At 36.2% G+C, this 11,568-nt stretch overlaps 1 protein-coding gene across 2 annotated transcripts in view; it reads left to right on the plus strand.

The window, feature by feature from the left end:
- The window catches only part of stmA (Protein EFR3 homolog stmA), a 37,911-nt gene extending 27,268 nt beyond the window's left edge, over positions 1-10,643 (plus strand). For both annotated transcript variants that reach the window (XM_089251348.1, XM_089251347.1), the window contains exons 14-18: positions 652-777; positions 2,199-2,394; positions 2,713-2,804; positions 3,153-3,311; positions 5,283-10,643. In XM_089251348.1, coding sequence (XP_089107474.1) covers positions 652-777; positions 2,199-2,394; positions 2,713-2,804; positions 3,153-3,311; positions 5,283-5,468 — 759 coding nt within the window. In that variant the 3' untranslated portion in view covers positions 5,469-10,643. The remainder of the gene's footprint in view (positions 1-651; positions 778-2,198; positions 2,395-2,712; positions 2,805-3,152; positions 3,312-5,282) is intronic.
- Positions 10,644-11,568: the final 925 nt, after the last annotated feature.

Raw genomic sequence — 11,568 nt, forward strand, 5'->3', positions numbered from 1 at the left:
CTTCGAATGGAGCTCACGGAAAACCATCAAGATTAGATACCCCTGATCTAGAACAGTGGTTCTCAAACGGGGCCCTACAATATTCCAGGGGGACCATGGAGGAAAATATCGCAAAAGGGAGCCATGGCTGCCGATAAGGGGGGGCCATGATGAAATTTATTAAAAGAGTGACCAAAAAAATTTAATTTCAAACAAAATGCATAAAATATTTTTTTGCAATTTTTTTCCTATTTAAGTAACATTAACATAAAGATTTGATTGATTTTTGGTTGGCAGGATATTTCAATGCCAAGCATAAATAAGGATCTGAGTAGTTGAAAGAAAAAAATATTTAACCTGTCCCAAGTTTAAACTAAGGCACTTGAATGTGAAACGACAGACAAAACTAGTTAAGGTACCCATGCCCAACCTAAGACGACCCATCATTTTGTTTTTTTAGCTACTAAACGTATGCCTAAAATTGTCAAATTATCAGTGCAAATAGCCTAGACACCCTTTAGAATGGGGGTTATTTTTTTTAAGTTGTAACGCTTCATTGAGGGGTTTATTTTTCAGTTCAAAGTTCAAAATTGTCCTAAGTATGGACACTTGACTATATATATATTTTAATACATAAATTTTTCTTCATTAAACTTTGTTTCTCTTGTGCAGGAGCTTCCCGTAAAAGGAGTTTTGTCACCGGGACAGTATGCAGCCATGAATATTCTCAATGCTGCATTCTTGTACTTGTTATCTCGTTTGACTGCTATTGAAACATTCTGTGAGCATGTTGATAAGGTACTAAAAAAAAAATTTTTTTTTTTTTGATGCTGTTTAAAGTTTTGAACATTGTGCCATCATTTTGACTATTCTACCTTTAACAAACCTTTTTACAACCTCGAAGTAATTTTCAAAAAACTCTACTCTCTTGAAGGCCAAGCCCAATGATAGTAAAAAAAAACCCACAAAACTTCCTTTCTTTTCATGCAAAAATTCCTTTTCTGGCTTTTCTATGAAGGTGAAACTGATAAGAAAGGATTATTTGCATTGTAGCCCATTGTGCTGACAGATCTTGTTGATCATAGGCGGATACTACAATGATTGACATAGGGGTGGATGCAATGTGTAGATGGCTTGTTCAACATGACAAAGTCAGTCAACAGATAATTCAAAGTTGCTTCAAGGAAGCTACAGGTTTCAAACCAATCATCTCAGCAATGAAGGAGTCAGATCTGGCAAACCACTCAAATTTCAATGAATCTCAGAATAATGTTAAACATTATGGAATTTCGGAATATTTTAACTGAAAAACAATTGAAAAAAAAAATTTGAACGTATTTTAGTGTGCTTGCATATAGTGTGGTTAAACATTGAATGTGTAACTTAACCAGTAAATTTCGTCAGTATGTAGTAAAATATAGTATGGTATGTTTTAGTTTATAAATTACTCAAATTTTTTGGCGTGGTTTTGCTTTTCTTACTAAAAGACTGATTTCACAAATGGTTAAAACTCCATAAGACATAGCCGAATGTAAACCATAGCAAGATGATCCACAAGAGTAGTGATCGGCCATTGGTTGGTTGGCAAGATTTCTAAACATCTCTAGTGTAAACTATTTCCATTCTAATTTATTTCATAAATGAAGACCAGAAATTAAAAATGCAGTAGGTGCCAAATTTCAAACTTTACAGAAGAGCAAAAAATAAGTTTCAGGCCAATTTTAGCAGTTACTGCATTTTTCAGGTCAGGTATGCTTACTGCTGATTAAATGATAATGGCTGCAAGGGTATCATGTTACTACATTCTTCAGGTCACTCCTTGTAGTACTTATATCATTGGTGACGTCAACTAACATGTTCTTCAACTACATAAACTGCATTGGACACTTATATGGTTTCCTAGTTTGAAAACCTTGGTAGTTACTATGTTTTGAAGTGAAAATTTTTTTTTGTTACTGCATTATTGAATTTAATTCAAATTATATTTTACATTTATGTGTGTGAGATTGAATTTACAAGAATAAGTTTTGCTAATGAAGTTGCTCAATGGAAATTAGGATTTTGCACTTATAGCTTTATAGAATATTTCCAAAGTTTTCATAGCTTTCTGATGAATAGTTATGGCTGTAGACAGCTCAGGAAAAAGTAAATTTAATTATAGGTGTGTTGTATATTATTTTCTGATTTTCTAACTTACCTTGAGTGAAATCTCTCTTCAGGTGATAGCAGCTCGAGAAGATAGAGCACCGCACCTTCTTCCTGATAACATGACATTTGGACAATTGAGTTCAACTTACAATAATGCTCAAGAAGATTTGCTCTTCGACAAAGCCATCGTTGCTGAAGCACTTCGTAATAGTGGGCACGATATATCCAGGCTATTGTCACCTTATATTCCTCGTAGACCCACAGCAGGTATCCATTCAATTTCTGATTTTTTTTTTTTTTTCATCATTCACATTTTCTCTTCAAGCATTTTTTTCCCTTTCAAGATGGTAAACCTTACATATCTAAAGTTTTTGCATGTGTAATGGCCAATTGATTTCTTGATTTCTGTCTGTGGTGAAAGATTAGGTTAAGAGAGGTTATTCTTGTATGCAAAAAATTTCCAATTAAAAATTAAAGCTCTTACAGAAGTATTTGCATGGCATCTACTTAAAACACTTTTAGATCTTGAATTCTTCAAAGAATATTTTCAGGATTTTCACTGAATTGTTTTCTTTTTTTTATTAGCAGGCATTGTTACTGTCACTAGGAGTATTAGCGATCTGAATTCCATTAGTGTTGAAGTCGATAGTGTAAATTCTTCTCCTGGAGTGCCTAGGGTAAGGAAATTTTTCTTCATCAGCATTCGTATGATTTGATTGTGATTATCTATTATAGAGAAAGAAACCTTCATACACTCACCAAACAAAAATTTAGACTTCCTATAAAAAAAATTAGCCTGGTTAGGCAGTTACTCCCCTCTTTAAATGTAAATGTTTCAAGCCATGCAGTTTGTTTTTTTTTGTCTGAGGAATATATCAACGCTACGTGAAGATTTGGTTTTGTAATCCTATGTGTGTGTCAATATGAGTTTCATAGTTTGCCCTTACTTGAATTACCACGTGAACTCCTGATGATTTAGTTTGTTTCTAAGTTTTTTGACAGTCGTTTTTTTCCCATGCATGCAGAGACATCCTGAAGAAGAAATCACTGTCGAGTCACTCAAGAAAATGATGGCAGAGCCACCAGATGTTCAGAGACAAGCAGATGATGAGCGCAGACTCCGCGTAATTGAAGAACTTAGCACTGCACCCTTTGAAGATCTAGTTGCGAAAGCTGAGCATCAAGTATGTAATGTTATTTTGTATTCGACTGTAATACAGGGTGTCTAAAAAAAGGATAATTTGTGTGAGTGCCTAAAAAAATTACAAATTCCTTATTTCACAAATTTGTTTTATTTATTTGGTTCTAAATTTCAGTAAATGTTCAAAGTGCCTTTTCTAAACTTCTAGGGCGTAACAATGACTTTTTGCCCGCTGTTTATTTTCTGGGATATTGTGATCACTATAAAACTGCTGGACTGTTTATTTGGTTGGTTGTTGAGTAGCTAGAGCGCACTGTTCACCAAGCTTTTCACAAAACAGTCTTTGTCAATTTGAATGATTTATTGTTCAAAAATAATATAACAATACTGCTCTGGGGAAAACACCACTCTCACATGCATTTCTTGACAAAACTTCTGGACTCAATTCATTATGCCAATTAAGCCATTCACATTTTTTTCTAAAGTTTCTTGTGCTTGTCTTACTAGAATGCAAATTATTTGAATTTCTACTAGCATTTTCATTGGAACACCCTGTACTTCCAAATTCAAATTACATCCCTGTGTAAAGTACAATTGACTGGATACTGCACGAAGATTAATTTTGGAAAGAAAATTCACTTTGATCTGTGGGTAATCAAACTGCCAATCTCTCACAATCCAGACGAGTGCTATCATTAAGCCACAGAGGACAGACATTATTTCCCTTTACAACATATGTTAACATTGGACGGGACTGCACTGCAGACATTGTACAGGTACAACATCCTAACTCAGCAACAGCTCGTAATGACATTAGCCCCAGATGGCAATGTACAACTAAACAATGGACAGGTAATGAAATCTTCCTGAAATTTATCTTGGCTTGGTGTTCAGTCAATTGTACTTTGTGTAATTAGCGGAGAAGTTGATTGTCTAGTTTTACATCCCTATGTTGGTGCAATTCTAGGGCAGTGCATTGAGCAAATTAAGATGAAGGTGTGTGAATATATGTCCTGGTCCGAGACAGACCCATTCTTTCCCCATAAATTATCTTGCTCTTGTAGCGATGATTATGATAACTTAAAAAGACTGAATGACAATGTTTATAATGATTTTACTTGTTTATCATAAGAGACACCGAATTTTGTTATTTCAGAAAAATTGTTCTTCTTTTAAAATAAAACAAATTCACAATTAAAAATGTGATTACATGAAACCATGAAGATGTAATTTTTGTTTTATAATTCTTGGTTTTTCAGTCTTAAGTTTGCTTTGGGTAATAGTTGTTACTGGGAGGGTAATGATTGGGTGTTTTAATTGGCTCACCCAAAATCAGCATGATATGTCTGAAAGTAGGAGTGAAAAAATAACAGGTTTCCACTGTGGATTGACATTGCACCAAATCATAATAGTTTCACACTACCTTGTACCTCTCTTAGTTCCTGATATCTTTCACTCGAACTAGCCAATGCTAATCCTGCCACATCATTTGCTCACTCAGTGATCCGCTGCTCAGACAAAAATTCAGACACTGTGTGTCTACCATTACGGAAAAATCAAGAAATGAGAAAAAGTTATGATTTTTTTAAATGAATCTATTTTCAGATTTTCCCAATCAGTTTCCGGTACTTGATTTTATCGCCAAAATGATAGCCTGTATATATTGGCCTTCCCATCACAAAAATCTGATGAATACCTGCTGTCGTGCTTGGCTGAAGACTTTTTTTCCCCTTCGATTTTCTGATATTAAGGCACAAATGCAAGTCAGTTTTCATTTCATTTAAAAAAAGTCACCATAGTGAGCATCAAAAACAACTGGGCTTTCTACTGTTGTTCGCCAATATCTCAATGAAATGTTTCATCTTGCGAGCAAAAGAGCTATTCCCCCATATTACAAGTGTTAAATCCCCAAATAAGTTACCAAATTTTCCTTTTGGAATGAAGCACGCATCCTGAGATGTTGCCCATCATAAGAAATTGTATTCCTGTAATTAATTTCTTTTTCCTTTCCTAGACTGTTGACCTTCAGAACAAATTGAACGAAATATTTGGGAAAGTACCAGCCGCAGTCGATATTACCAGCAGACCGAACTCGCCGCATCCCAACACTCGAGAGGAAGCAGTAGCCGTGAACCATCGTCAAACGCCGCTCGCTCCACCAGTGTACAATATCAGGTTTCCTGATCATTTTGTGTACTGAGTTTTTTTTTCAGTTTGCTGCTAATTTGAATAGAAGAAAAATAATCGACAGCTAATCAATGCTTTGTTGCCAGTTTATATGTCTGTAAATCTTTTTGTTTTTTTGCATGTTCTTTGTTTCGATGTCCTTGTGAAATGGTTTTTTGTATGCGTGATTTAACCATAGACTGAAATTTGATGTTTTTCCGTGTGCTTTTTATTCAATCGGCTGGCAGCTCGCTTTTCTTTAAATATGTATGGGTGTTGCTTATTGCGTATCAGAAATTTCAATTTTTGTAAATGCTTGTATGCATTTCATTGTCTGTAACCGATTCTAAATTCTGTTGCTTTTTCAATCAATGTATCGGAAAGTTTCGATGTATAATAGTCAAGTTATGAGTGTCTTTGATAAGAGTACACATATGCAATTAAAACTGAATTTGTTTTGGTCAATATGTACCCTGGCATCGCTGAATCTCTATGTAGAAAATGAAATTACGTAATATCGATGGGCATAAAAAATAAGTTGGACTATTCTGTTGCATTAACGGGTAGTCAAATCTGAAATTTGTGTGTATATGGTGTTCGAAGGATGTGCTCAATGATTTTGCAATAAAAACAGTTCTAAAATCAAACAATAGAGGATACTTTTACTGCTACATGCACTTTAATGTGAAAAGAAGTATCATACATTCAAATGACAGTGTAATAAAACCCCTCTTAATGGTCACCCCTGTTTTACGGCCAAATAAAAATGACTGCGAAAAGCCTATTTAAATAAGGTATTTCAGACCCCCGTTTAATGGTCACGAACATCATTTTCATCATTCGTTCCATCAGACTAAAACACCAATGGTTGCAATTTAGATCAAATTATGCTCACTAGATGGCAGCAAAAGTTTAAGTATTTTTAACAACTTTTTTATCTTTGGCTGTTTTTGAATGAAATTTTGGCTTGAAGTTTGTTCATGTTTGGCGCCTGTGATGGCCATTTAGAATCTGAAATGATGTGTTAATCTGATTGTGCTCTTATATTTTACATTATTCCCTGCTGTTTAATATGGCAGCTCTAGTATAATTGTCTGTCTTTATCACTGATAGAAAAAATTGGTCTCAAATATAGCGAAAAATTTGAAATTGCAGTTCATGCTCTTGCAATTTTATTCGATGCATTGATTAAATACATTTTCTTGTAAACTCAATGGCAGAAAGTCATTAAGTTTGGTCTTTCGGCTAAAAATACAGTTAGAATACATTGAAGAACTCGGCAAAACCCACCAAACTGCAATTGATCAGTTTTTCCAAAAGATGTTAATTCAGTATGTAACTTTGTATAATATTTCTTTAGCAATTTTAGTTTCGTGTCTGCAATAATTATGTATTTTCATAAGTTTAAACTTATCTTTATATTGTCAGAATTTCATTCATATTCAAATGAAGAACCATTTCTGTTGTTAATACTATATAATACAATTTATACACTAACCCCTTCCCCTATATGGTTGCCCGTCTTTTATGGACAATTTTTTTGTCCTGCGAGTGTGTGCAAAACAGCTTTTACTGTAATGTTCTCAAATATAAATTTGTCATCTAAATGTGTTAAATTTTCTAACTTGAATGTATGAAAAATTATGAATACAGTATTTTCCCACAATTCTCAAATGTGTTGGAAACCCACATTCTTCTTTAAAATTATGTCTCGTACTATTTTGTATTGCTCTTTGTTTCGGAAATATTTTCCTCAAACTTTGATTCGGTCACACTTCCTTTTGCATCCAATGAAGACGCTGTCATTGACTATAATTGATCATTTTCGTCACACCAGTCATTTTCTGCACACGAGGGCTAATTTGATTGAGACCTACAATTTATTGCCCAACCCAAATGGCAGCCTTATTTTTTATACTCATCGAGAGGTTGGTGCCCTAACTCCTTGATGGGGGACATCCTGGGGTAGCACTCTTTTTCTGTGGTCATATCGCCATTTCTGTTGTACCCCCATGTCAGGAAAGTTTCTGACAAGGACAAACCGTGTATCGAACTCACAACACCTCTGTAAGCATCCTTTGATACTTCAGGCAAGTATTGTATCGACTTGGGCTACTGCGCCCTGACTTTAATTGATCACTTGTAGTATTCTTCATTTCCCATATCTAGCACAATTCAGTCCTTTAGTTAATTTGGCTGATATAGCAATAGTTTCACAATACAGCGCTGAGGTATCTTGCAACCAAAAATTACATTGATTTATGTCTGCAGAAAACATGATTAATTCAAGGACACATATTTTCTGGATATTATGCCGGATAAACTTGGAAAGAAAAAACATCTGGTCTCTCTGCCAGGACTCGAACCCAGGCCCTCTTATTACAAACCGTGCAAGCATGCTACCATCTGCACCACTAGAGACCCTGCCGTCCTTATTTCACAAACTGTGGCATGAGGTACTTAAGCAGAGGCATCAGTAGCCTCCCTTAATTTCAGCAAATGGCCCCCAGGTGGTACAGTAGAGAGAGAGAGATGGCTTTTTTTTACAAGATTAAATACACAATAATTGATGAAATGGTGACGCATACAAAATACTTCCATTTGTGCGGAAGAATATCATCTCCTATATAAGAGAGATGGAATGGAGGCAGGTTTTGTAACTCATATAATGCATGCATGCCATATCTAGCTGCAGTCGAAAAATCTGAAAACCGCTGGCAGTAATTTGTTCATAAAAAATAAGACAAATGTGGTGCGTGAATCATTATCACAGTGGCATATAGCACCTTCTATGGAGTAATTTTTTAACTAATGTTTGTCGTTGTACAATCATGGAGGGCCTCCTTTTGTTAAATTTTAGTATTGAATGAGCTACCTATTTTATGTCCACCCTGTATATCAGTGGTTCGCTTGCCTAATTCATGGTTCATCTGCAGCTCCTAGAACAGTTGGGTACATATTTTCCCCCGTATAAAAAAATCACTTCAAAACACAAATAGACACGCAAACCAATATTCCCTGTCATTGCTTGGCACGAGGGGCATAATTAGGACCGAAAGGCTGTCGACCTCGAATCGGACGAGATCACCCGCTGAATTTAAGCATATCAATAAGCGGAGGAAGAGAAACCAACTGGGATTCCCTTAGTAACGGCGAGCGAACAGGGAAGCGTCCATCGCCAAACCCCACATCACTCCTTGTAATTTTTTTCAAGGAGATAGGCATGCAAATATAATTTTCCCCCCACTCCCTACAGAGTCTGATTTTTATAAGTGTTTCACATTTTTTTTCCTTCCCCTAAAATTTGCTGCCAGGGCAACTGCCCCCCTATAGTTTCAGCTTCGCTTGGCACTCTTGGGTAACATAACTGCTCATCAAATTTCTATAGCTGATGTCATTTCATTATTGGAAGATAGTGACTCATAAAAGCCTTTTGCTGGATTCCCCTCCCCCCAATATTTTTGGGTTGCAATCCTTGGTTGGGCTCCATGCCAAGTTTTCTTCTGTGGCCTTTCTATAATAAATTTACAGCGTCGTTTCAACGAGTGGGCCCATGTGCGCCTCGTAATAATGAGATATATGCAGGTATTTCTAGCCAAGTTGAGGGGGGGGGCAGTGCCGTCTTAATGCATGGGCCCATCCAGGCATCTCAAGTGCAGAGGGGTCTCATGAAAACAAAATCCCGATCAAATTTTTGATAGCTTGTTAATTTGCAGGCAGACATTTCTGGCCAGGTAGGGGGGCTTCAGAAAAATCACTCTGGGAGGGGGGGGGACCATATGATGCTCTTAAATGTCCCTCAGAGGGAGGAGTTCAGAAAAATCACTTGACTCTGGTTCCTATGATGCTCTTAAAATAGCTCTGCATCAGTTTCTTAATTCATGGCTTACAAAGGCTTGGTCAAGAGTCTCTTGTGTGCTTCTAATGACCTTGCATAGCAATTAACAATTGCGTGCATTGACAAGCGAGAGAGGTCATGGTCATCTTAAAATTGTGGGGGAAAAAGTTTACAGCATTGAGGAGATGACTATCGCATGGGAATTTTATAAACATACCGAATTGTAACTTTGCAATAATTGCCATGAAACTATTCAATGGTATAATTTCATGGTTTGCTGGTAGGTGATTGACCAATCATTTCAAGTGTTAATTTCTTGTGTAGCATCTGACTTGTCATTAACACATTAAGTTTTGATTGTGTGTGTGTAATGTTTTCCCGATTTGAGAGCGAAAGGAATGTTTCTCATTCAAATTGCAACAGATTTCACGTAGAAAAGGCGATGCCACACTTAAATTTTGACTCTCAAGATGTATTAAGTATTTAAACTATTAACAGAATTAATTCAGATGTACTCACGAGCATAACAGTCTTTTCTGTATCATTTTTCCACGATTTGTTTCCGCAATTGATTTCCGAATCTTATTTGCATGTCGTCGCACCCATTCTATTTTTCCTTCAAGACTTGCTGTGATATTTGCGAGTTGTTTCCGTAAGAATAGAGTATTATACAAATATTTTATGTGTGTTATTGTATGTAAAACGTGATTAATGACCGTTACATGTTAAAGAAATCAAACAGATTTGTAACGTATTGCCTATGGATATGCAGCAGTGAATATGTTTTCCTTGTTTTTTTTTTTCCTTCCAGAGTTGATATTCGTGTAGCGCTTTTGCGTCAGAGCGGCTGATCATTTCCAAATGTGCATTATATATTATTCTGGATGTTGTAATTGCCAGCAGCGGCAGATCTTTTGTGTGTGTATGTATGTATGTATTTACATCTTGACTGCTGTTTACAAGCAGCCATGGATACATGTTTCGATGTTTTCTCGAATCCAGCTGATCAATGCAGGATGAAATTAATAACGAGACACATATATGCCTTAACTATTATGTATGTTAAAATCTTCAAAAATCGAATATACTGCCCCCCCCCCTCCTTTCCTGCGCAAAAGTCATCGCACAGTTTTTTCGACCAGAGGTAAGTCTGAATCAAGCTATCGGAAAAAATGTCTATGGTTGAACTGACTAGTGATTCGAAGGTGACTTTTGTTGCTCCCTATATATTAATATATTTATTTACATTCGTCAATCCACTAATCCAAAATTATATGTGTATGATACAAAAGCACAAATCGATGAAATTATAAGGATCATAGATCGATATGTATATTTCTGTTTGAAATAAAAATATGTAGAACGTTAAAATCACAAGTGTTTGTTTGTGTTTAGTTCGTAAGCGTACTGTTGTCTAGATATGGTGGCACTTATTTTGTGTGAAATTTTTTTATTCGATGTACAGTGGGGGCCTGTTAATGTAATAAGCTTTGACAAGAAAACAAGGATGTTTTTAACTGGTTTTTACATTGCTATACAGCAAGAGTGCTCAACATTCAGGAGAGTGTGGGGCAACTTCAGTTGGTTTGAAAACATGTTACGGATCACTTAAGTGATCTGGAAACATGTTGCAGTCCGCTTGAGAGATCTGTAAATGTGCAGTGGGTCACTCAAGAGATCCGTAAAATCATTAATTTACAGATTTCGGGTCATTTAAGTGACCTGTTGAGTTTTTCCTCCCTTGTTCACTATCTCTTGGAAGTCAACCTGGTGGGCTCTCCCCCCCCCCCCCCAAGGCAACATATTGAGTCTCCGATAAGAGTATACATATGCAATTAAAACTGAATTTGTTTTGGTCAATATGTACCCTGGCATCGCTGAATCTGTGTGTAGAAAATGAAATTACGTACTCCACCTCAGTGCAGACGCCCAATTGGCCAAGCACTACTGGGGTTAGAACTCCCAACCACTTCAAGTGACCTGGAAATGTGACGGGTCATTCAAGTGATATGTTATGTGCCTCTTAGTTCATTTTTACAAAATTGGGTTTGGGGCCATGGGTTTAGCATACATGCTACACAGGATGTTCCTGTAAGTCCTAACTCAGCCTTTATCTTATCAAGCGTTCATCACAAAGAAATGGTCGAAGTGTATGCTGAAATCATCCCGTACGTACTAGTTTTGAGAGTGAAAACACAGCATGTCAAAATAAATTTTCTCATGGTCCCCTTGTCCTCTAACTTCCAAATAAAAGTTGTAGCCCTGTCTCTAATTTAGAGCCCAAAAAATGTGTTTT

Source organism: Pholcus phalangioides, unplaced genomic scaffold (genome assembly GCF_987345545.1).
Source record: "Pholcus phalangioides strain wild (caught in Gottingen) unplaced genomic scaffold, Ppha-v1.0 ptg000024l_1, whole genome shotgun sequence".
Classification (NCBI taxonomy): Eukaryota; Metazoa; Arthropoda; class Arachnida; order Araneae; family Pholcidae; genus Pholcus; species Pholcus phalangioides.